The sequence below is a fragment of the Xiphophorus hellerii genome, chromosome 19, assembly GCF_003331165.1.
Source record: "Xiphophorus hellerii strain 12219 chromosome 19, Xiphophorus_hellerii-4.1, whole genome shotgun sequence".
Classification (NCBI taxonomy): domain Eukaryota; kingdom Metazoa; phylum Chordata; class Actinopteri; order Cyprinodontiformes; family Poeciliidae; genus Xiphophorus; species Xiphophorus hellerii.
Window position 1 is genome coordinate 19506367 of NC_045690.1, and position 25483 is coordinate 19531849.

General features: G+C 38.3%; 3 protein-coding genes across 10 annotated transcripts in view; all 3 read left to right on the plus strand.

Moving 5' to 3' along the window:
• Nucleotides 1–4205, plus strand: part of tnika (TRAF2 and NCK interacting kinase a) — a 64701-nt gene extending 60496 nt beyond the window's left edge. For all 8 annotated transcript variants that reach the window (XM_032546576.1, XM_032546578.1, XM_032546580.1 and 5 more), the window contains 3 exons: nt 432–591; nt 1522–1661; nt 2244–4205. In XM_032546576.1, coding sequence (XP_032402467.1) covers nt 432–591; nt 1522–1661; nt 2244–2327 — 384 coding nt within the window. In that variant the 3' untranslated portion in view covers nt 2328–4205. The remainder of the gene's footprint in view (nt 1–431; nt 592–1521; nt 1662–2243) is intronic.
• A 1311-nt stretch (nt 4206–5516) lies between these two features.
• Nucleotides 5517–11926, plus strand: slc2a2 (solute carrier family 2 member 2). Its single transcript, XM_032546605.1, has 12 exons — nt 5517–5628; nt 5789–5884; nt 6856–7061; nt 7153–7277; nt 7366–7481; nt 7583–7745; nt 8311–8417; nt 9435–9515; nt 9689–9793; nt 9879–9980; nt 10262–10465; nt 10579–11926. Exons 1-12 carry the CDS (start codon nt 5614–5616, stop codon nt 10768–10770), a joined length of 1512 nt encoding a protein of 503 aa, XP_032402496.1. The 5' UTR covers nt 5517–5613; the 3' UTR covers nt 10771–11926.
• Nucleotides 11927–13802: 1876 nt separating this feature from the next.
• On the plus strand, nt 13803–24583 carry LOC116708672 (eukaryotic translation initiation factor 5A-1-like). Its single transcript, XM_032546625.1, has 5 exons — nt 13803–13944; nt 15267–15441; nt 15618–15722; nt 16248–16379; nt 16700–24583. Exons 2-5 carry the CDS (start codon nt 15280–15282, stop codon nt 16763–16765), a joined length of 465 nt encoding a protein of 154 aa, XP_032402516.1. The 5' UTR covers nt 13803–13944; nt 15267–15279; the 3' UTR covers nt 16766–24583.
• The last annotated feature ends 900 nt before the right edge of the window (nt 24584–25483 follow it).

The window sequence follows — 25483 nt, forward strand, 5'->3', positions numbered from 1 at the left end:
TAACTCGGCTGCCTGAGTTAATTACATTTTTATGGAATATATTTGGTACTGCTTTTTGACAGCATGAATTGGTATGCTGATGACACTTAGTTATATATAATCCATTAAGTCCAATTCAGTCAGTCAAGTATAGAATTAGAATAACTTCAAAACATCATCTGTTTATAAACTCAGACGTGACAGATTAGAGAGTAATTGCCAAGAATCTCAACTTTAAAGTTCTAAATTATCTGAGAAAACATAATCAAAACGTAACTTTTTGTTGTTCTGATGCTTGTTTTGCGCTTGGCTCCTCTTTTCCAGATTACAGAATGTAGGCAGAGAAAACTAAAGATGCGTTAATGCCTGTTATACTCTAACATCAAGTCAATTATGATCAACTTCACCACACTCTCTTAAGTCCTGCATGCTTTTGGTTGCGTTTATCTTAGATCCAGAGTCAGGTGACGCCCCATGCTATCGTTGTTCTCCCTAAGACTGATGGAATGGAGATGCTGTTGTGCTATGAGGACGAGGGGGTCTACGTCAACACGTATGGACGCATCACCAAGGACGTGGTGCTACAGTGGGGGGAGATGCCTACCTCTGTTGGTAGGTATTCCTTAAATTTACACGTGTACATGTATTATGTGAAATCTAGAAAAGGATGGACTGCTTTGAGTGGAAGACTTCAAGTATCTTGATTGGTCATGCGTTCCTTTAGAGTGGAGACGATGGATTTACTGATAGATTGGGGCATCGTCTGCTGTACACCAGGTGCTGCTCCCGATCTGTTATGGCGAAGAATGAACTTATTTTGAAAAGTAAAGTGGCCAATCTAGGTTTCCAACTATGGTGATGAGACGTGGATCATGGCATACAGAGCCACATTCATGTGCAGTCATCTTCAGTAAATTAGAATATACATCCCAATTGTTTTTTGGGTTTTTTTTTGTTCTGATGTAATATTTTAATTTTAAATCTCATATCTTCATTAGCTTAAAGTGGGAAATCGTTACAATTAACAGAAAGAAAGGCTTACAAACACCCATATCTGTGTAATCAATCTACATAATCTGTTTCACTTGTGACAAAGTTCCTTAAATAAATTAGCTTTTCAATAATATTTGAATTTGTTGAATGAATCTATATAAGGAACGTCCAATTTTTGGGGGGTTGTGCTCAGCCTGTGACATGTCTGTGGAATATTCTGCTAACTTTGTTTGTCCTCTACTGCCCTCAAGTGGCAGACAGGGACATTACACATGTTGACCAGAATCATAGATTTTCAAATTGAAGCTTTACAGGACTGAATCCACTGCTTTGTTTGACTTTGTTTTGTTTTCTTGCTTTACAAATTTTTAAATATATGTATCTTTTCATAAAAGCTTGTTTATGAATTTGCTTCAGAATCTACATTTGGTTTCAAGGATTGCTCAAAAGTTGGTTCTTACTGTTGACATAATGTTCATTGCAAACTGAAATAATTGTACTATATTTTATTATTTAACTTAACTAAAAACACTTTGCATCTTTTTCCAGCCTATATCCATTCTAATCAGATTATGGGCTGGGGGGAGAAAGCCATAGAGATCCGCTCCGTTGAGACGGGTCATCTGGACGGCGTGTTCATGCACAAGAGAGCCCAGAGACTTAAATTCCTGTGTGAGCGGAATGATAAGGTAATTACTATATAATGTAAGCTCCTCTCAGCCATACTATTTTTTTCTCACTCTGCATTTCACACATAAGACAGTTGATTGCAATGTGGCTGCAATATACAACAATTTCCAGATAGAGGATTGATCCATAATAGAAAGCAACAAATATGTTTCCTGTGGTTATACAGACTTGGTAGATGATTTGCATAATTGCCTGGCAAAGATATCGACATTGCTTAAGTTTTTTGACATTTTGTAACATTACAACCTAAAACGTCAGTGTATTTTATTTGTGGAAAAGTTTCAGTTACAGTTAGGTAGTGTAAATGAAGTCAAAATTCAACAGGGTTTTCTGCCTCTACATATGGTGGAAAACTAAAACCACACATCACCCTGAACGCACCATCGTCACGGTGAAACATGGCGGTGGCTGCTTGTTGTCAGGACAGAGAAGCCTTTAATGATTTGTATCTGTGAACATTTTGATAACTTTGGAAAAAAAACAAAAAAACTAGTGGTTTACATTAATGCTTTTAAATGCTTTAAAAACCCAATCTAAGCTTCTTGTTTAAGCTTTTTTTTCTTTCTCCACCTGTTTTCCAGGTATTCTTTGCGTCGGTGCGTTCGGGAGGTAGTAGCCAGGTGTTCTTCATGACCCTCAACAGAAACTCGATGATGAACTGGTGACCCTCCTCCCTGTCCACTCTGCCTCGCTCTCCCATTGGCCAGTACAACAACCCCGTTGTTTCTCCTGCGGGCTAATGCACCACAAATGAAACGAACCCAACTGACCTGGATCGTCGCAAATGGACTTTTTTTTTTCTTCTTCTTCTTTTTTTCGCTCTAAAGACAAATGCTGAGTATGAAAAAAAATTGTTCCAGAAGAGACTAAATATCCTAGATTGATCTGGGTCACGGAGAAGCCATTGTTACTTAACTGACTGGCACTGACTTTCCACATTTCCTCTTTCTTCGTCTTTTCCTTCCCTGTTGTCTCTCTTCTTTTTTGACCAGTGGATTTAAGAGTTTACCTTTTTACACCTGCCTCCTTCTACCAATCCTATTTCCCATCATCCGACTGCCTTGACTTCTGTTTTCCTCTCATCCATCTTGAGTGAGCTCATCCACAAACAGCTCTGAAGGCCTTTGATCAAATCTGAAGATGTCACTATTGGAAAGGCAGCGCCAAGACAAAACTGATGACAGGACTACAAATTTATTCTGAATGTCGGTAATCAAAGCTGACAGCCTGTTTGATTTTCACTCACATCCTCTCTCACTTCCTCTCAGCTCCATCTTTCTGTGCTCTGACCAAACTACCTTCTTATTTCACGATCGATCACATTTCTCTTGACAGAGGCATTGGTGCACTCCGCTGTGAAATGGATCGTAACAATATGCAATACGTTCTCTTTTTCTGTTTCTTCTTCTTCTTCTCCACTACACTCCTCGTCCCTCTCTGTACTTTTTAAACTCTGAAGGTGCTGCATCAGATTTACTGTAATCTTAAATGAACAAAAAGGGGCCCAGGCGGGAAACATTCTGTTAGCTTCTGTTTTCATTCTGTGGAAGATTTCGGAGTTTAGTGATTCCTTAATGTTAGTGGAAACATACAGCACATCTGAGTCTCTGAAATCAGGATTGATTGTGGGTGTGCGTGTGGGTGTGATCATGTGTGTGTGTCTTTAACTTGTTACAAAAGTTTAAATCAAGCCAGAATCGAGGCTAGACGTTGATATCAATGTCAGGCTGCAGTATTTCAATCTTTCACTCGACTCGATCAACAAAAAACAAAAAACATTGAGTTTGTTTACATGCACAGATATTACATTATTTCATAGTGTAAAGTTTATGAGTTTCTGCATCTGAGCAGTGCGCATTTAAAGAATGCAATATGCAGGATGATTTTGTTTCTTTTCATTTTCTTAATAAGGTGGTTGTTGTTGTTTGGTTTTGCTTATCCTGAACTCAGCCTCAACAGGATCTGAACTGCTGTCCCCAACTACTGTGTGCATGTGTACAGCATTCACTACTGAACACTGTGGGATCCTTTTAAATCATGCTCCGCCTCCTGTTGGCTCATCTGATTTTTGGCTCCTAGATGTTTGTACAGTGCCGAGCATGATGTAAGCGAAACTTAAAAATGGAAGCCAAAAGGGTAGTAAGGATTACTGATCACTTTTTAACTACTGTCTTGTTTTTATTGTTATTGCTGTTGTTTGTTTGTGTTTTTACCTCCAGTAGTGATTTTTACTTTTTTGGGGGACTGTTTTTATTTTAATGTAACACATTGCTGATTACCTATTTTGTCTTCACAGACAGAGATATGCATTAATAAATTTAAGTCTAATTTTCTTTTTTTGGAAAACATTTTTTTCCTCAAAATATCAAGCACATAAGTATAGTACAGATGTTGATTTTCTTTCTTTTTTCTTTTTTTTTTTTTTTTTTTTTTACCAATTTCACAAAGTAATGTTGAACATTCTGGAGCTGCTGGAGTAACTAGAGGATCTTTTGCCATATGTTATATTTCGGAATGAAGTTACTCCTAAGCGGGAATTTAAATCATTGTCTTGAATTGAAATTGGTTTTGAGTTTTACCATCGCATTCAGTGAGACCCTTGTGTTTATACTGTGTTTATATGATTAGCAGATTTACCTCAATAGTGCGTCGGGTTTGCCCAGATTTTTATTTATTTATCTGAAATTGTCCCACATCCAACGTCATCTGCTGTCCCAGAATTTGTGAGTGAAGCACACTATGCATACTGAATGTGTCTGCCACTTCTACATTTATTATGGGTGTTGGGATTATTTTCACTTTAATAAGGTTAATAATTATTTAATCACTTGGGGGCACACAAAGGGCAGAGTATAAATTATTAAACTTTTAAAAATTATTATTTTGGATATTAGGCTCACTGAAGGTCTCCAAGAGCTTACGACTTTTCATTTCCTCCAGGCCTGTCTTTCAGTCACTTTACTCCTGCAAACAGCCGTAAATTGTTTTATAGGGTCAACAAGAGATAACAAGATACTAACTCAACCATAATTTTTTTAAGTGCATTTTTTCCCCCCTTTTGAAATCTTTTTAGTGCGTTGAAGAACTTTTTTTAATTATTATTTTTAACCATTTACACTGTAGCCGTTTTCTGTGCGGCCGTACGCTGCATTTCGCTGATCTGAGCAGGCGAAGATTTTAGCAATAAAGCGCCAAGCTACAGACCGTCTTCCCTGGGATGCACACGCTTTGTTCGAGCATAAGCGAGCGCATTAATTGTCACCATGCTAAAATCTCTTCTTTCAAAAACCAGAACCACTGTAGACTTTTAACTGTTCAGTTTGTGTTTTTATTATTTTTCAAAAGAACATTACTAATGTTTTGGGGATTGATTTATTTTTTAAAGTGATGATGGAAAATAAAAATAAAAGAGACTACCATAACAGTAGCCTGTTTGCCTATTGAGCATTTTTTTGTCTTAATTTTGTGTAAACATGTGTATCAGCGTCGACCCTCAGACTTTGTCCATGCCTTAGTAATATATTAACAAAATGTCACACACGTACAAGTTTGAGCGTGTTTGCACGTGTAAGCGCTCAGAGAAGTTTAATGCAAGTATTAATGTACATTGGGGGAAAAAAAGTAACTATTACACAAAGTAACTATACAATCTGAGGTTTAGTACATTATTATTGAAGTTCTATTTAAAGTTATAACATATAGAATGTCCTAAAACCAGGGGCTAGTAAAATAATATTTTACAAACATACATATTTCTGCATGAGACATAACCTAAGACTTCCCTTAGGGGATAAGACCTATCTAGGCTGTCAATGCTCACATGAATCTGAGCGTGTGTGCGGGGGTGTGTATCTGCGTGTTAGTTGGTCGATTAGAGAGTGGACACTGTGTGATCAGGCATGTAGATTTCATTGATCATTACCAGCCTCAAGGGAACACTCTCTACACATCATGGAGACGGGAAAGGTACGAGAATTCCTGAAAAAATAGGCTCTTTTTATGCATTTTAGAAATTTATCCAAAAAACATCCAGGATTCTTCTAAACTTTCTACTAGTAGTTTTGTTATGAAACATTAACTTGCTTGCTGATGTGGTTGTGAACGTGAAACTGTGTTTGGATCGCAGCAATTGACAGGTACACTGGCTATCGCAGTGTTCACAGCAGCTCTGGGTTCCCTGCAGTTCGGATACAGTCTAGGAGTCATCAATGCACCCCAGAAGGTAACATGCATTCACTTTTACTGAGCAAATGAACTGCTTGATTTTTCACACCCTAAAGTATTTGCTCTTAAAGAAAAATGTGTGTTTATTCTCATTTACGGTGTTGCTTCAAAACAATAACAAAACCCTTAAAAAAAAAAAAAAAGTTACTTCATTTCTTTCATTTTTTCCTACTAAAAATAAGTACGGAAGAGGATTAGGGCCACCGAAAAAAAAAAAAAAGAATTTTAATCTCAGAATTCTGACTGTGATCTCAGAATTCTGACTTTAAAGTCAGAATTATTTTTTTTATTTTTTCCTGTGGCCGTAATCCTCTTCCGTAAATAAGCAAGTTGCTCTGTAGCAGTTTTTAAAAAAAAATCAAAGGCACAACATGTGTGTCAGATGACACATGACTGTTTTTACAAGGACAAAATATTCTTCAGGACAGATTACACAAATGCTGCAAACCCTTTTCAGTCTTCTAAAGCATTTGCAATGAAATATTAACTTAATATTTCCATGATCTGTGTAAGGCCTTGCAAAAACATCTACATTCATCTAATATTTCGCATTACACCACATTACAACCTTTAATGTATTTTATTGGATTTTTATGTGATGCGCTGACTCAAAGGAAGAGTGGAAGGAAAGTGAAGATTTTATTGCACCGCTGCAAACTTGCAAAAACCAGGCCAGGCAAGCAGCGCATAATATAGAGAAGCTGCAAAAAAGCTTTGGAGGAGCTGCAGAGATCCAAGGCTCAAAGATCTGTTAAAATATATAAACTATAAATTATACCAGCCAGTACTAAAGAAATACCCCAAGAAGTGAAATTTATAAAATTCATAAAGGTGTTTAGTTTTAATGTGATGAAAGATGAAAAAGGTCGCGGGATTTAAACACTTTGCACTATTCATTTGCTTTAGGCACATTTTCGAATCACCTGACCAAATACGGTGCTGCAGTTTTATTTTCTTTCTATGCCGCAGGTCATTGAGAAGCACTATGCTCTGTCTTTGGGCGTGTGGTCCGAGAGGTCAGCACTGCCAGAAAACATCACAGAGGGAGAAAGTCCCCCAGAGGAACAAACGCATCCTTCCGTGGTCATGTACTGGTCACTGTCGGTGGCCATCTTCTCCATTGGCGGGATGGTGTCCTCCTTCCTGGTGGGATTTATCGGAAACTTTAAAGGAAGGTCAGAGATTTCCAAGAGTGGACATCACATTTTCACGAAAGATGAAACAAAGAAGAGGGCAAACATTCCTATTTTCTTTTCTGTTCTGCAGGGTGAGGGGCATGCTGATGGTCAACGTTTTGGCTGTAGTGGCTGGACTGCTGATGGGTCTGTCCAGGATGTGGAAGCCCCACATCATGGTCATTGCGGGCCGCGCCATCATGGGCTTCTACTGTGGTAAACCCACACGTCTGGAATCGCCTTCACTTCACAAGTAAGGCATTTTGCAGGAAAATGCTGTAATCTGTTAAAATGTATGTTTCAGGTTTAACATCTGGATTGGTACCGATGTATATTGGAGAAATTGCACCTAAAGCTTACAGAGGAGCTCTGGGAACGTTACATCAGTTGGCCATTGTCATTGGCATCCTACTCAGCCAGGTAGGCTAAACTCTCACACACCTAGACCAGAACAGGGCATCATTTGTGCTTGAATGAAACATACAGTATTTAACCCATTAATAACATGTATTTGTATGCAGGTAATAGGTTTGGATTTTATTCTCGGTAACGATGAAATGTGGCACGTGCTGCTTGGTCTGTCCGGAGCTCCTGCGGTCTTACAGTCCATTTTGTTGCCGCTTTGCCCCGAGAGTCCACGCTACCTTTACATCCTGATGGGAAAAGAGCAGGAAGCCCGGAAAAGTAAGAACCAACACATGCAAACACAAGCAGAATTAACTGTTTTAGTTTGTTTTGTCTCTCGTGTAAATACGACTTGCATAATATAAAATGAGAAAAATGGCACCACATTCCCCTCTGTCCTCCAAATGGAGGTCAACAGTGAGCTGCTGGTAAGTGTCAAAGCAGCGTAGCGAGTTTTGCAAAAATCAGCGCAACTTTATACCAGAGTTTGTTGAACACAGCATGCAAAAATGCAGGTCGTTGATGAAAATGATCATTTGTTCTTAAACAATGTACCTGGTAAAATAAATCAATCAATAAATAAAGCAAACATTTTTGCATGAGCAAAGGTTCTGCTGGGATGTGTTTCAACAGCCATATAGAAAATAAGTGTTCTAATATTTTGTTTTCATACTACCTTCAACAAAAATAACTGAAACATTTCACTCACAGTGGAGAAATTGTCATTACAGAAGAGCAACTTTTATTTAAGCAAAAGATTTCAAGAATGTTGCCTGTTACTGCATGAAACTAATTTCTGCAGGTTTTTGCTCCTGAGTGTTTTCATGCTGCACTTCTTCCTCAGGTCTGCTTCGTCTAAAGGGGGCGTATGATCCTGCTCACGATCTGGAAGAAATGAGGAGGGAGAAGGAAGAAGCAGACAAAGAGCCGAAGGTGTCGATCCATTCTTTGGTAGGTCTCTCTCTCTACAGAGGTGAGCACTGTTTATGGAGTTACACAACTATAAACTTGGTTGATTTAGAGTGCTGGGGAGGCTTCAGGTAGTATGATATTTTGCTTCACTGGGACATAAATATGCTGTGGCATAGAGGCCCATCTTTTTTTGGCCTCTTTTCAAAACAGGAAAATCAAAAGAGTGTGTCCCTACATCTAAGGCTACATGTGATTTGACCTTCATGAATCCAGAAAGTTCAAGAAAATAGGAACTGGTTGTAACTTATTGCACGCAGAACAGCAGGTAGAAAGCTTAAATCCCCTGAAACTGTGAAAGGACTGGGGAAAAAAAACAAACAAACAAAAAAACTCCAAAGTTCATTGTTAGAGAATTGCAACATCGGCATTCTTCCAGCTTGAGGTTATGCTACTGTAAAAAAATTCAGTTTTAAACAAATAAATAAAAAACAAAATTTACCTATACAATAAATATTAATTTAGTGGTAATAACCTGTGTGTTTACTGTTAGCTTATGTTTGAACTTTTGCAGTTTGTCAAAGTTGTGCTCTATTAAATTGCTTTTGTGGACTTTGGGACTGGGCTGGGTTACGAAGCACTCTTCTGATTTAGCCACTTCACTTGCTATTCTTGTCAGGAATTAAACTTTGGATTTTTGGAGTTTGACCTGCATTGTTTTTTGTTCCACACCTGCTTGGGGAGATATAATATATTATATTAAGATATAAATAATCTGATTATTTTATTAGGGACATCTCATGAGAATTGTATTAGAGCTCCTTTCAGTATTGCCTTACTTTTGGGATAAATTCAACAAAATGCTGGAAATTTTCCAGGTATTTTTAGAGGTATTTTGTTATATATTGCAATGCCATACTAACATGACAGCATTGCAAAAATGTTCCATTTTTCTGGGTAGCACCTTCATGATGTGGGTTTACCGTTCCGCCATATGCTACTATTGCTATTTTATTGTATTATATCATATGCTATTTTTGTCTCTCTTTTCTCCCTTAGATCCTCTCCTCTGTATATAGGAAGCAGCTGTTTGTTGCCCTCATGATGCACCTTTCACAGCAGCTGTCTGGCATTAACGCAGTAAGTGTAAATTTTTATTTATTTATTTATTTATTTTACTTAATACCAAACTGTAGTGATTTAATCTGTGTAGAGGTATCAACAGAAATGTTTAATAAAGTATAGCAAACCGCTAAAATGTGACTTTAGTAATGTTGGATAATGGATTCTTTCTTTTTGCATTCGTCTGTCAGATCTTCTACTACTCTACAGCCATCTTTACCCAAGCTGGTGTCAGTCAGCCAGTCTATGCCACGATAGGAGTGGGGGTCATCAACACGGTCTTTACTTTGGTGTCTGTAAGTAATGCGCTCACATGTGCAACACCAGTGTCACGTGTTGCATGACTTCAGTCTATCTGTAAGCGTGCTCTGTGTGTCCCAGATTGCACTGGTGGACAGAGCCGGGAGGCGCACTCTGACTCTGGTTGGTCTGGGAGGGATGTGCTGCTGTGCTGTTGCCATGACAGTGGGTCTCAAATTCCAGGTTTGTTCGACCAAGTGGAAGATCTCCAGTCTCAGCTAAAACCGACCACAGGAGTTTATGAGACACCGAGGCAAACTGATACACAAGCACAGATTCATTTCACACAGTCAAATATTTCAAGTCTTTATTTCTTGTCATTTTGATGAGTATGACTTACAGATATTGAAACATCAAGATTTGGCATACCAAAAAAATAAAGAATTTGTCAATTAAAATCCATTCAAGAATTGAATTCGTGCAAGCATGAGGTGAATGGCAAAAATCTGCTCTTTTCTCTCTAGCATGACTACTCCTGGATGAGCTACGTCAGCATGGCAGCCATCTTTCTGTTTGTAAGCTTCTTTGAGATTGGCCCTGGTCCCATTCCTTGGTTCATAGTGGCTGAACTGTTCAGCCAGGGGCCTCGGCCGGCTGCCATCGCCCTCTCAGGCTGCTGCAACTGGACCAGTAACTTTATCATTGGCATGACCTTCCCATACATACAGGTAAGGAGCCAGATAAAGTATGTGCACCGTACTGTGAACTACCGCAGACATCATGTCCCACAATCAAACACCGGCTGCATTTTCAATAAATATTTTTCTGCATTCCTCACCAGGCTTGGATGGGCTGCTATGTGTTCATCCTGTTTGCCGTGTTGCTTCTCTGCTTCACCATATTCATTTATTTCCGGGTTCCTGAGACCAAGGGCAAAACATTTGAGGAGATTGCCGCAGTCTTCCAAAAGAAAAAGAGGATCCCCAAAGACAATGCTGAACTGGAGCAGCTCAAATCGTCCAGCGATGCTTAAGGCAGCAGCAGTTACGGTGGCTGCACGGCAACATTGCTACCAACTGTTCCACCGTGCATCCCAAAGATGTCAAAGAGGTCAAAACCTCTTGACCTTATTCACGTGTTATCGAGTTACAACAACACACTTTAAAGTGTTTTATTGGTCATGTATATGATAGACTGACTCAAATTAGAGCATAATCGTAAAGGGAAAAGACGAATATGATTGGAAATTAGTTAGCATGAAGCTAACTAACTTCATGCTAACTTCATGCTTTGTGATGTTGGTTCTTCAGTATTAATTTCTAGGAAACCTCTGAGGCTTTCTCATAACAGTTTAATTTATAGATATCAATTGCTTAAGTGACTTTTATTTAGGTGTTTTAAAGTAAACGGGGCTGAATACAAATACAAACAAAACTTTTTTACATGTTTATAGCAGCGCTGTGTATCGTTTTACTTCCACATCACTGTTAAGCACTACTTTGTGTCGCCCTATCTCATAAAATCCCAGTTATGTAAAAGTTTGTGTTTGTAACATGACAAAATATTTTCCAAGAAGTACCGTTTATTAATGACATAGTACATTTATTTTAATATATCCCTCACCCACTCCCTTCACTTTTTTTTCTACACAACAGCATCAGTTAAATTTCGCAATGTTTACATATAACCGAATTCAAATTTTTACTACAGTAATGAAAGTAAAACTTTACTATTATAAGTGTTTTACAATGTCAACAAACCATTTACCCAGCATATGGGGGAGAAAAGTTATAAAATTCGTTTTATGCTAAATATCTGTAAATGTAAAATGGAAACAACACATAGTAATATGTACATTAATCAATACATTTGAGTCTTAAAGAAAAACTGCAAAACAATTGTTGAAGGAGTAAGGACACTATGAGCAAAAACTGTGCCAGCTCCAATTACAGCATGGTTAGCTTGTGTTATGTGATCAGCAATAAAACTGGTCTAAATGAGGGATAATATAAAAAGCATAAAAACTGGAAGGCAAAGGCGACAAGTAAATGAATTACACCGCTCTGTCTAAAATCTCCTGCAAAATTTGACACAATTCTTCCCTGTGTTGAAGAATCTGATAAAAACGTCCATTTAGTTAGTGGAATCCAATGCAGTTTACTTGAACAGCTTCAATATTTGAAATAAAATAATTTAATTTTTTATTTTTATTTTTTCACCCAAGTTGTTGCTTGAGGGTTGTGGTTTTCCAAGGGCAGATATAATTTGAATTGAAGTTGAAATGGAAATTTTTTTGAGTAACATTCCAGAGGTTCTACTGTCTTGTAAGATTTGGGAGCAAAGTTCAGAAGCATCTCTCAAATCTTTTTAAGAGACCTGTTACCTTACTGCTTGCTAGAAAAGGAGACACCTCCTTTTCTAGCAATGCAATCTTAATTGCATTAAGTTGCAATTAAGATTGCAACTTAATGAGTGGGTGGAGCAATGTCTGCTCCACCCTCTGGATCAAACAAGGAAGATAATGCACGTTTCTAATTAACAAGTGAGGCAGAATTTTAAAATTGTTCTAAAGCATCATATTAATTGAAATAAAAATTTATTTCACAATAATATTGAAATCTTAGGAGCAACAGGGTAAATGCTGATCATTATCAGACGAAAAACATACTGTATTTTTTTAATGTTAAATCAGCTCTAAATGTATGTTTATTATTCAACAAAGAAAAACTTTCAGGGTATCTTTGGACATTTTCTGACTTCACACAAGCTTTAAAAAATGTTTTATGCAGTATCTATGTCAGAAGAAAACATTATTTTGTACTTCAAAAGTGTGACCTTTAAGGCATGTAGTTTTATCACTTTGTCTTTCTGCAGTATAATATAAAAAACATCTGAAAATGTAAGCTTTCAATATTTCTTTTTCTGTATGAAAAAACAATAAAAGCATTCCTATTGTACTTCACTAGCTTTACTTAGTAGGTTTACTTGTCATTTCCCAGTTTTATAAATGTAATGATACACCTAATAGTATTAATATGCTTGACACTTTTACTTTTATACTTTGGTTTTTTATATTTCAAGTGTATATTTCTATTGTTTTGATGATTATGGAAAACCCAGAGTTAAGACTGCTGGAAAATGACATCAGGATCTCCGTAGCACTTCGTGTTTCCCATTAGCAGAAGGAAACATGAAGAACTTTAAAGTTTGCTGGTAGATATCTAGGCTGACTTTGGACTTGATAAAACACAGTGAACAAACATTAAACGACCAAAATTGTGTGGTTTGTGTGATTCTCCACTCTTCTTCCAGAATCTGGAAAATGCACCTTTATCTGAATAGCAGGATGCTCCTGATGCTGTGAAGGTTGTAGCTTATGTGTTAGTTGCACCTCTATGTAGCTCTTGAAACTCACTCACCTAATAAATCTCCCCCAAAGTCTTCAGTGGGCTTTGCCTCACATTAGCTGTTGCCTGTGCCCACACGTTTTCCTTCCACTTAACTTTCAATGAAATTGCTTGGATAGATCTTTAGAAATGACGTAAGGTGCCATAACCTCATTATGGAAGCTGTCACTGGAGAACTGTTAGTCTTCCATTTGATTATCTAGGCCACGGGTGTCAAACTCCAGTCCTCGAGGGCCGCTGTCCTACAGCTTTTAGATGTGCCACAGGTACAAAACACTGGAGTGAAATGGCTTAATTACCTCCTCCTTGTGTAGATCAGTTCTCCAGAGCCTTGCTAATGACCTAATTATTCTATTCAGGTGTGGTGCAGCAGAGGCACATCTAAAAGTTGGAGGACACCGGCCCTGGAGGACTGGAGTTTGACACCCCTGATCTAGGCCATAAGATGCCTATATACCATAACGTCTCTGTATCAAAAATCCATTTTTATTGGCCTTATTTAAAATTTTAAATTTCTTAGAAAATTGAGAGTGATTGATAGTGCACTATCAATGCTGGTAACTCGACCCTTAAAAAAAACGAACTGTTTGCTTATGTGTAACGAATATGTAACGTTCATGAGAAATACATTGTGCTTAACCAAAGATGAGAGTTTTAGCTGTCCACGCGCTCAGTCAGGGAGGAGCGCTGCCTCCACTACGTCGGCGCTGCCCGGAGTTCACCGCTCACCTACATCACTCCTCCACGAAACTCCACGCGTGCGACGTGATTCTCATCTTTTGGTGTAAGCGACACAGAAGGTAAGCTAGGCAGACTCCTAATAACATGTTTTGACAGTAACTGCTCATTAAGCAACATGCTGGACACTGGTATAGCATAGCTTTGTCTAATATTTGATAATAGGTGGGCTTCATTATCACCGGTGCCCCAGCAGTGATTTGTGCGAATGAAATGAGAGGGTGGTGCTTTAGCTAGCATCTGCAGCCAGGGTGGATGTACAGTGAGAAAGCTAGCAGGAGTAACTGCGATAAATTGAGATGTTGGAACCTGAGATTATAGTTTCTAGTTTATACTCGTTTGTCTAAATTACCACGTCGTTAATGGGTTTAATTTTATCAGTTGTTTGTACTGCTGAGAAAAGACTAATGTAACGGTCATTGTTCAATTGAACAGTGACCACAATAAAATGGAGCAATTGGCATATTGTTGTACAAACACGTCTATAGCAATAGGCTTGTGGCCTGAGTGCCCAACACAGTCTTGGTTGCTCCTCTTGATTGAGAGAAATAAAAGCTGAAATTTCCCTTGACTGAAACGTGTTTGTATCATCCTAAAGTGCAGCTTTAAATTGACATTGTTTTAGATGGCGAACATGCTAGTTTGGACAATCATGGAGAAGAAAACTGACTTGACAACAATGTAACAAACTGTCACAAGGCCCTCCACAAGATCTTGTGTGAAAGATCAATTATGAAAAGTTAAGTGGAAGGAAACAAGAGGGGTAGGTGCACATTGATAGGAGTTTTGAAGCAAGTCCCATTCCAGATTTTTGGGGGAGATTTGCAAGGCGTAGGATGCAGCAAGAGTTGGTGTACCATTTAAAAAAATGAAATCAAAATCAAATGATTAAGATCGTGTGGCTTGCATGATTCATACAAGAAACCTTTGTATTTGAACAATATCAATATGAAAAGGTGAAAGAAACAAATAAAATAAATCTTCCATTCATCAAAGAAAAAAATAAAAATTTAGAGACACTGCAGTTCACTGAAAATGTCGGCAACGGTGTTAGAAAAAGAAGCAGAGAGCATGGGGAAATGTTGTGATTAATTGCAACAAGAAGATCAATTCATCACAATTCTATGATCTGATTAAAGGCAGCCCCCGTAGAGCTCTGATTTTAATCAACCAGTTTCTATGTATTCCTCCATGTTGCTTCTATTAATTTTCCTGTGTTTAACACAGTCTTATCCACATCTACTGAAACAGAAGTTGTTATATTTAGCAGATTTCTGATGTTGCATAGCTTTCTACATGTGAAATATTCATAAAGATAAGTTTTTTTCCTTGCTGTTAGATGTAAAGAAAGGTACTAACTTCTTTTCCTTGGTGCCTGGAGCAGCCCCTGGCCCACTATGGCAGATGATGACTTCTCCACCGCAGATGCTGGCGCCTCAGCTACATTCCCCATTCAGTGCTCTGCACTGAGGAAGAATGGCTTTGTTATGCTGAAAGGACGTCCCTGTAAGATAGTTGAGATGTCTACCTCCAAGACTGGAAAGCATGGGCATGCCAAGGTAAAACCTTTCTCCTCCATTGGCTTCAGAGTGAAAGAAATGTTTTATTTATTTATTTAGTTGTTGTTTTTTTTTTATCCTTGTTTGTTCTCAGAATTTATTGTAAGACCCAGGTCTATTTCTTTAAACTTTTTTTCTGGAAGTCATATTTTAGTAAAGATGAGTATTACTCTTAGGTGCATCTTACTGGAATCGACATTTTTACTGCGAAGAAGTATGAAGATATCTGCCCCTCCACACATAACATGGATGTCCCAAATGTGATAAGAAAGGACTATCAGGTGAGATAACCCTTTTGGAGAAGGTTGTGGTATTTATGAAATGTTTGTACGACCTAGAAGTAGTTGCATCAGTCGAAGCGACATTATATTCCAGTACCTGTTCTCCAAATCAACATAGCATCTCTGCATCATTTCTAGATCCATATTTCAGTAACTTCTTAAATTGCATTTTACATATCAGATCCTCATGGAAGTATGAAGGAGACAAAGCTTCATCTAGCAATCAGAGGGGTATCTTTAATGTTAGGCCAACAAATCAAGCTTGTTATATTGTTATATCAGTGACACAATATGGATATTGTTACCAGTTTATCTCATCGGAACATGTTTGCCATATTGCTGAGAGAACATTTTGAGAACTTTGAAAACCAGATTCCTATTTCTTCCACCTCACAATTATCTTCTTATGTCTGTCGTGAATTTTAAACTTGAACTGCCAAAACATTTTCCCCAGATATACCGGCCAGTTTTATTTTATTTGTGCTCTCTGTTTTCTTGGATGCTTTGCCTGGAGGCACATTTTAGGTACTTGATATCATAGATGGCTTCCTGACACTGATGGAAGACAACGGAGAGACCAGAGAGGATCTCAGGCTGCCAGACGGTGACATGGGCAAAGAAATTGTGAAAAAACTAGAGAGCGGAGACCAGTTTCTGGTAAAATTTCTTGTTGTTTTTTTTACACAAAGTCGTAGCTAATTAGGATCTGCAGCATATACAATACAGTCAGAGGTTAACATACACTCATTATCAGCACGAATGTCCCATTAGCATTGAGCTTTTATTGAATGGTTCTACAGAACTGAAATTAAATCTCAACCTTACTCAAAATGTGTGGACTAGATACAAACGTCCGTCTCCATTATTAAAGGACATTCATGCGAAAGATGATGGTATGTACATTTCTAAATGGCTCTGTAAAATGTTCTTCTTGAGTAATAAGGTGATTCTTGATTATTATTATTATTTTTTTTCAGGTGACTGTGTGGAGAGCTGTGGCTGACGAATCTGTAGTTGGCATTAAGAACATGACTCCTATTTAGACCATGGCAACAGTGGAGACCTCAGATTCCTATCGCCCTCTGTGGTTTTAAAGCTTCATCAAAGCTACTGGCCTTCACCACTCATCTCAATCGGTGTCCCACTTCGATCCTCCCCTCCCCTGCTGTAAGCTGAAATTCTAGAAACTGGACTCAGACAGCTTCAGCTGCACTTCACACTCAGACCAAATTGTCCATTCATTGCTTTCATAGCACCACTGTGTAGCACATGCCAGGTACTATAGGAGGAGTCTTTGGCCATGTTCCGCAAAATCATATCATTCCTACTCGGGTGTGTTGTTCGCACGCCAGCTAGCTAACTTCAGTTTCAATTAAAAAAAAAAAAAAATCTTATTAGCTGTATTGCAGCTCCCCTCTGATGAAAATCTGTCTCTGTTTTCACTTTGCATTCACACAGCTCACTCTTTAGCATCTGTGGGTTTTTATGTAGATCACAGAGTTTCTTTCTTTTTCTCCACTCGCACTGCAGATCTGCAGTCAAGTTTTCTACTGCATGTAGCCCGGTCCCAAGGTCAGTGCTTTCCAGCTGACAACTGTGCTGTCTCAGCAGCCCAAACAGGCTGGAGCAGACAGAGGTAGTCAGGGTGAGGCAGTTTTCTTCCTCTATGCTATGAAACTTAATGTTTTTTGTTGGGTTTTTTTTTTCACTTGAGGCCTTCATAAGTTGGCAAATGTATAGAAATTATTTTGAAGAAAAAAAAAAAAGAAACATAACAAATCGTTATTAAATGTACATATAAATGTTAGCAAATCTTACCTAAAGCAAACTGCATCTGCAGAAGATAAGATCGGAATGTGTAGCAAAAAAAAAGGAGGAAATGACGTTTTTACATTTGCATGTTGCATCCATAGTTAAGGGGAAGCGAAGGAATATATTGTCGCTGCTTGGCGACTTGTGGGAGAGCTGTAGGAAACACTTTAGAGAGTTTGTGTGCAGAGTTTGCACTCTAATATATGACTGCACAGAGACTCCTGGACTTGTATAAAAAATAATGCTAGTCTTTTTTTTTTTTCTTCATTTAATTTACCTACACTGTTAAGGGTGACGGTAGATAAACGCAGGACATTTGAGTCTCCTGCTGAACAGTGCTTTGGAGATATTTTAAACTTTTTCACATTACAACCTCAAGGTTCAGTGTTTTTTGTTTTTTTTTTGTTGTTTTTTGGAATGGACCAATACAGAGTGGTGTGTGGTTAAAATCTGAAGAGAACAAGGGCAACTTAAAAAGTCACACCATTAAGATTTTCTTTGTAGAGAATACATAATTTGTGTCGGTCTGTCACATAAAACCACAATAAAATGAAATGTTGAGGGTTGTAGTTGTAATTGGACAAAATCTTCAAAGAGTACGTCGACTTTTGTGAGGTGCTGGATCCATTTGGGTGCAAGAGAACCTGCTTTTCCATGCATGTATGTTTACCCTGCCTCCTGATGAAAACCCAAATTAAAAATATCTTCTAATTGTGTTAATAATATCTTGGAAGCAGTGTAGCCTAAGGATTATATTTAGTTGTGGTTTAGAGTTCTCTGACAGAAGCATAAAATGTTTTGAGGAGTTTGCATGTGTTCAGAAGAGACAAATTGCTGCCAGTGAGATGTGGGAATGACGCATTTAGATTTGGAGGAAGTTCTTCTGCTGCACGAGAAGGAATAAAAGCAATACTTTAAGGTACTTTTAAAGTTTTCCACCATAATGCTGTTTTTAAATCCTCTTAAAAGTTTTAAAGTAACTGGTTTCCGTAGCAGAATCTCTCAATCCTTAAGAATGGGTGAGGAAAATGTTTACATGATGCTTAATGACATCAGGTCACTGCTCAAAAGTTAATCATAAATAGATTTTTTTTTTTTTTAATTTGTGTAAAGATGCAGATTGTAATGGGGCATTTGAAGGTTTTCTGTTCAGTTTTTGTACAACAGCAGCCGGTCTGTTACTTTTGCCTGGGCTTCAGGTGTCCTAAAGTATTTGATTTTTAGTTTAGTTTTTTTAAAATTATTATTCCACCAAAACACCAAAATAGTTTGCTATATTTTTTTTATTTGTGATCATTCTAGTTTATTTGCTTTATTTACATAACATTCTAGAAAGGAATTTGTAGCTTAAAAAGTAGCTTTTAATTCGAAGCACCAGTTTGATATTTGTAAATAAATCTGAGAAAGTATGTCTATGAGCCCTCATTCTGAACTTTGCAAAATGAATAACACATGTTAATTAAGCACTCTCTAGCACTTTGCCGTGTCCGATTTTATTTTAAGTATTTATTTTGTGTGTACATGTGCCTGTGCAAAAATTAAGTTTTGCCTCTTTAAAAATGTATTACAAATTCCTAATATCGAAGTAACTTCTATTCTCATGGCATCTAAAGAGGAGGTGTCTTTTTCAACACATTAGTGCTCATCTGTGTATGTGTAAGAAAGTAGATTTTTGTTTGTTGTATTTCTTTCATTTAGTCTCTTTTGCCAGACGGTTCCATTATTCAGCCGTAAGGAGAAGCATCAATTTAAGCTGCCTCCAAGTAACTAAAATGCCAATCTGGACTTCCAGGAGTTAAGCTAACTTTGTGAATCATCTAGAACACGGCATTAAATGTTTGTCTTTTAGTTAATAAAACACAAAGGTGGTGTACAACATCCTCTTCAAAAAATTGTGACTATTATTTGTTTAAGCATTTTTTAACAACCAAGACTGGAGACGCAGGCTTCTGACCACAGATCCATGAGTTGTCGCTCCTTCTCACTTTTGTTTTATCCACATCCAGCGTCGATGCTGAATAAAGTACTAATGGCTAAAGTCCAGTATTCTGTCTTCAGTCCAATTCGGTGTGCATTATTGGTTAGAATTGAGGAAATGTAACTCACTGCCAAGAGGCATAGTCGACCGTTAGGACACTGTTGACTCGCCACCTCAGAAACATAACGACCGCAGGTTTCCTTTAACCACCTCTTCACGAATCAGTTCCTACAGAAAAAACAAAAAGCTCTTTCAGATCATTCATTCATTCTGATTAACAGGTTTTGCTATTCGACTTTAAGGTCCCAACACAGAATGGAATGTTTTTTATTTAAAGCACTAAGCGTGTTAGAAAAGCCGGCATGAACACCACAACATAAACACGGCGGTATTACACGTCTTACGTATGGCTCAGGGGAATGCTGTGCGTTGCAAACTAAGGCTTTTGGGTAAATCACAGAGCATTCTGTAAAAGGACACAAGACCTGCAATCCTGACTGATCGACTTGTATGATATGGAAGAATAAAGTAAACTATAATGGCGGCTTCATTGTTACGTGTTTATTGCGAAACTGTGATCTGAAACGGGCTAAAGAGATGACCAGAAGGCTTGAGAGTGTTTTCTGAACGTGGCTGTTCACTTTGGTAAATGGTTTCATCATGATCTCCTCTTAAAGCTGCCTCTGGTTGTTCAGCTTCTTTCCATGTTTGAGTGCTCATGAATTAAAACTATCAAATCATGCACAGCTATGTTCCAGCTGGGTTTTTGCCTATGACTCCATTGTCTGCTGGTTGTAAAGACCCTTGCTTCCTTTAGTCATGTAGCTAACTAAGTCGACCTTCAAGGTCAATAGTGTCCAGAACATGCATGTTCAATTTGTGTGAATGGTGAGAGTTTTTGTTTCAAATGATCCTACAGAACATCATCTGTAGCTACGACCCACCTCCAAGCTACGAATCCAGCTTATTCGTTTGCTATGTACATCAACCTTCAGGAGGTTTTGGTTGCTTCAGAAGATATGAAAGTCCTGACATGAAGTGTTTTTGAGACAGAAGCTCTTGGGATGGTTACCATGACTGCTTTTGGTTCTGTTTGAGACCCTTTTGCCTTCAAATAATGATCTTGTGAGTTTTCTAGTATTTGCACAATTGCCTGTCTCAACTGTAATAGGATTTGGACTTTGCTGCAGATCATTTTGCTTTTGATAGGGCTACTTCTATTTGTCAAAGCAAAACTGGTTCATATGCATGTTTGGATCGTTACATACTGTATCTGAAAGTGGAAAATAGGCAACCTATGCTGGAGTGTCATACAAGTTTGCAGTTTCTAGTGGGGAAATTGACCTGCTCTGGAAAATAATATTTGGATACCTATTTTCTCTTTTCTGACTAATGTTTGGCTGCTGTCCTGAAAATACTTTCTTTTCATTGTTTTGCTAAATAAAGTCCCTTCAGATGTCCCAGTCTTTGCTTCACTGACAAATTATTTAATTTTGTTTTATTGCAATAGAGTTGTTCTCCATTCATCTCACTTCAAAATAACTCCACCGTCTACCAACAAGATATGTATAAATTAAATTGAATTTGTCATGTAAAGTATGGATTCAGTCCAGTTTCAGAATGGTTTTCTAGTGCGCAGTTGGAAGGTACTTCTAATACCGCAACTACTATGAAGTGAAAAATTCTGCTCCATACTTATAAAATCAATCAAAATGTTATGAAAGAAGATTAGAGCCAGTGGGAAAAATAAAAAACTGACTAAAATCTTCTGAAATCAAAAGTCAGAATTCTTTTGATTCTCTTTCTAATTCTCTTTTGTAAAATGTAAAAAAAGAAAAAAGGATGAGCTATCCGAACTTCTATTAGATTCTCTGAGTTCAACAGTAGATGGCAATAAAACATCACTTTTCATGTATATACAATCTTTTGTTTTTAGTGGTAAAAGTGTTTGCACGTGCTTGACGTGAGAGTAAAGTTTTTTTGCGTGTGTGTGGATAATTAGACAAGATTTTAAACATTTTAATGCAACTCTCAGTGACACCCAATTTTATCTGTGCCTAAGCCATGAATTTTATAGAGAAAATTGTCTAAAAGCAGTGATAATACTGCTGTAAACTGCCACAAACACCCTTTTAAGTGCATGTAAACAGTGATCCTTCCCACAGGACGAGCCGCATTGGATTACCTGTGAGGACGGGCTCAGTAACACAGGCTTCTTGGTCATTACAATGGAAACTCCTGCACTTATTCCTGCCAAGAATGTTTTGCCGGGATATGCAGAACTCTTTCAAGGCTCACGTGGGAAGTGAAGCCGGGATTGCACAGAGGATTGACCGAGGTACTACAAACCATCCCGCAGAACCCTGAACCTGTTTATGCAGACGGCAAAGCTGTCGGATTCCTCTCTGATTTATGGGAGAGATGAGCCGGACTGAAATGGCTCCGTATTTGATAGAGTTTTGTGGCACAAGACTTGTCTTATAAGTCGGGGAAAGAAGTGCTCTTCACACATCGGCTGCTTACATCAACAGTGAGGTTGGGTCAAGCATAGGAAGGGCCCTTCCGTAACGGCGGGATCTGTTTCTCGAAACAGCGTGAAAAGGGGAGGCAGAGGAGATCAAAGCCCGCGTGTGAACCGTGCTTTTATTGAAACTATGTGGGATTAACCACACTTGTCTTTCTGCGTGCATGAAAGGGAATGCCCATAAAACTTGAAGAGAGTTTTTTTTTTAATATATATATATGTTTTCTTTCACCTCTTTTCTGCTAGTAGGTTGAATCTGCTATAGGATCCAAAAGGATCCAGATTTTCTTTTGGAATCAAATCAAATCGAGTGGAAACCCTGTCATCTTTGACAGCAATCAGGAGAATTGATATAGGATAGAAGGAGGCATTTTGGGCTCCTTTCATGTGCTGTGTCCCACTGAGAGACAAACAGCTGGGGGAGGTTTGTGTGCCAGATGGGAGTGAGAAACGAGTGTATTGGTGAGGAGCCTTTGATGGATGGTGATATTTTTACATAAGTGACCATTTATCACTCGCCGGACAGCTTTTTCTCCCCCCCTCCTCCTCTAACGACACCAGTTCATTGCAAAAGTTTTTATGGCTCTCGAAGATTATTGCGCATTTTCCCTTGATACAACAAACTTCTGTGTATTTTGTTGAGATGTTAAACGACAGACCCACACAAATTAGTGCATCATTAGGAAGTGGAAGGATAACAATACACGGTTTTCAAAATGTTGGAAGACCCCCCCAAAAAGAATTTGTCTAGGAAATTATCTCGAGGCGTGTTAATAGGGAAAGCAGTTGAGAGGTTTGTGACTCTGGAGGGGCTGCAGAGATCGCCAGCTCAGGTGGAAGACATTTTCCATTTCATGAATTGTTTAATTTGTGCTTAAAAATGTTGGTCTAATAAACTTGCATTAACTGTCTGTGGTGAGGGGGTCAAGCTGGACCACTGTAAAATTGCTGTCTATGTCTGCTGAAAATCAAGTGAAGACTTGGAGTTGGAATTGCGAGAAAGATGGCTTCTCACGTATCACCTTGGGGGGACAAATATAGATGCAGGATATACTGGAAACCATATATCTAGTTACTTTAATTTTGCTGGACCTGCTATTTTCTTTTCTTTTCAACTATGTCTCTGTGTGAGTGGTGTTCAGGAAACTGTGATTAAGACCAGAAGGGAGCTTTTCATCAAAAAATGGCTATGATAACAGATGTGTTCATTTGAGTATGGGGCTCGCAGCATGCTTCCTATTTTAATCTTACTCTCAGATAGCTGTGAAGATGTTCTGTGCAGCAGTGAAGGAATAACTTTACTTTGTGGGTAAAACAATTTAGGAAAGCTAAATGCTACATCTTAACAACTACTATTTACCTCAAAGCTTTAAGCTAAGTTATTGCATATTGTTAATTTGTCTAACGTGCATTATTTTCTTTTGTGACAGCACATTGCAGCTTTTCTAATTTATCCTCAGCCTGGTTAACAATGAGGCTTCTGTTTCTGACTGGTTGTCTCGGTTGAATCGAGTCTGATCCGGACTGTAACCTCCCGCTGCTGCATGTTGTTCCTGGCACAGCTTTGAACTTCCCTGTGTGTCTGCGGCGTATGTACTGTGTGCAAGCAGCACACAGAGTATGAGTGTATATTTGTCAGAGCAGGTAGTAGACTTAGTAGCTGGAATGTTCGGAGCCGGCGTCCAACATCTGGAGGCTGACTCCAGAAGAAGCATAAAGAAGAGCTGGTGGGTCGGACAGATCATTATTCAAACCAGATGGGGGTAACTTCTCATAAAAGTGGTATATAAACAAAAAAAAAACCCACCACGCTGTATTTTCTTTCACTTTTATTTTGTTCAGCTTAGGAGTAAATGGCCATTCTTCTCTAGTGTGCTCTATAAAGTAAGATATTTTAGGAAAAATAATGAATATACAAGAAAAACAGGATAATTCTGAATTCACTGGGAATTTTCTGCTTTGGAGTTTGTTTAAATAAGTTTTGTCATATATTTGAATTTTAGGTTCAGGTTAGTCTATGACATTTGAGTTAGTGTGAGGTCAATGCACACATTTCAGAACCTGAATATTAGCCTGTTTATTAATTCCTACACCACTTTTGATGTGTTTCTTAGACCCTTGTTTTTATGTTGATGTTCCAATTGTCCCATTTAACCCTCCTTTGTGCAATGCACCAGCATGATGCTGCCATCACCATGACCGCTGGTGTCGTGCTCTTGGGTTCGAAAGCCAAACCATAAAATGTTTCTCCAGATGGCATTTGTCTTTTGTCAAATGCAAGTGTCAGTGGGCCATTGGGATTACAATTAAAGACATTACAAACATGTCCGTTTGTTATCTTTGTGAGTTATTTGCATCAAATCTAGATTTGTGTGAGTGCAGAAATATGGACAGGACAGCTGCTGGATGCAGAGTGCACAAGCGACATATTTAAGAAAGTAACATTTTCTTTGTGTGTCATTTACAACCCGTACAATTTCTATATTGCATTTGTGGATGTGCAGACACACAAGCTACATTTTTCCTTAAGGTGGCGCTCAGAAGAAACAAACAAACAAACCAAAAAAACAACCAATCACTTAGATTCGAAAGAGTGCAACAAATAAGTCCAACGCAATGATTATTGACATACTGAATCAGGTGGTAATAAGGCCATCTGCTGGCCATAGTAGTGATGGTATCATTTAAAAAAAAAAAAGAAGAAGTCCTAAAAACATTTATATCCTTATCCAGCTCAGATACAGTTGGATCCACAAGAATTACACATTTAAAAATCTACTTGTTTGCGCGAAAGTTTTCTTTCAGGACAGTCTGATAAAATGTAGATGCAAAATAAAAGATGTATCTTCCTACTTCCTTTCTGCGTGTGCGTTTGTTGTTGGGATTTATGGTCTGCCAAGCCAAGAAAACAATCTCAAGGATATCCAGTAATTTTCCATTCTTTGTTGAAATGAACCAATGTTGTTTTGTCTTGTCCCGAAGGGGAGCGCCGTGAGAAAACAGCGATGCAGCTGATGCACAGCTCTTATCTTTGCTGTTGGAAGTAACTGTAATAGTGACTAATGCTATGTAGACACACATTTTTCTTCATCTGCACCTGTGAATGGAGCTGACGTTAACTGTAAAGAATGACAAAGAGGAAAAGCCCTGATTCCACACAATGACAGACGCACTGTGTGCCTGCTGAATGGACGCCTAAGCCAGATTTTCTCTTAACAAACTTGAGCGCAAACAGTTTTGAGTGTGTTTATGTGTCTTTAGGTGTTACATTTGGAGGCGCACTTTTTTTTTTTTTTTTTGTATTTTTTCTGGCATGTGTGTACGTGTGAGCTAATGAGAATCTGATGCGGTGCATATGTTCGGGGGTTGTGTATGTTTACGGACTGAGGGGATGGGAGCGCTTGTGAAAACAGCGTTACCCAGGGTACAGTTCCCCTGGATCACAGG

Coding starts and splice junctions, on each gene's coding strand:
- slc2a2 (XM_032546605.1), top strand. Junction 5,885..6,855: donor TCATCAATGCACCCCAGAAG/GTAACATGCATT, acceptor TCTATGCCGCAG/GTCATTGAGAAGCACTATGC. Junction 10,466..10,578: donor TGACCTTCCCATACATACAG/GTAAGGAGCCAG, acceptor ATTCCTCACCAG/GCTTGGATGGGCTGCTATGT.
- LOC116708672 (XM_032546625.1), top strand. CDS start 15,280: ATGGCAGATGATGACTTCTCCACCGCAGATGCTGGCGCCTCAGCTACA. Junction 15,723..16,247: donor TGATAAGAAAGGACTATCAG/GTGAGATAACCC, acceptor GGCACATTTTAG/GTACTTGATATCATAGATGG. Junction 16,380..16,699: donor AGAGCGGAGACCAGTTTCTG/GTAAAATTTCTT, acceptor ATTTTTTTTCAG/GTGACTGTGTGGAGAGCTGT.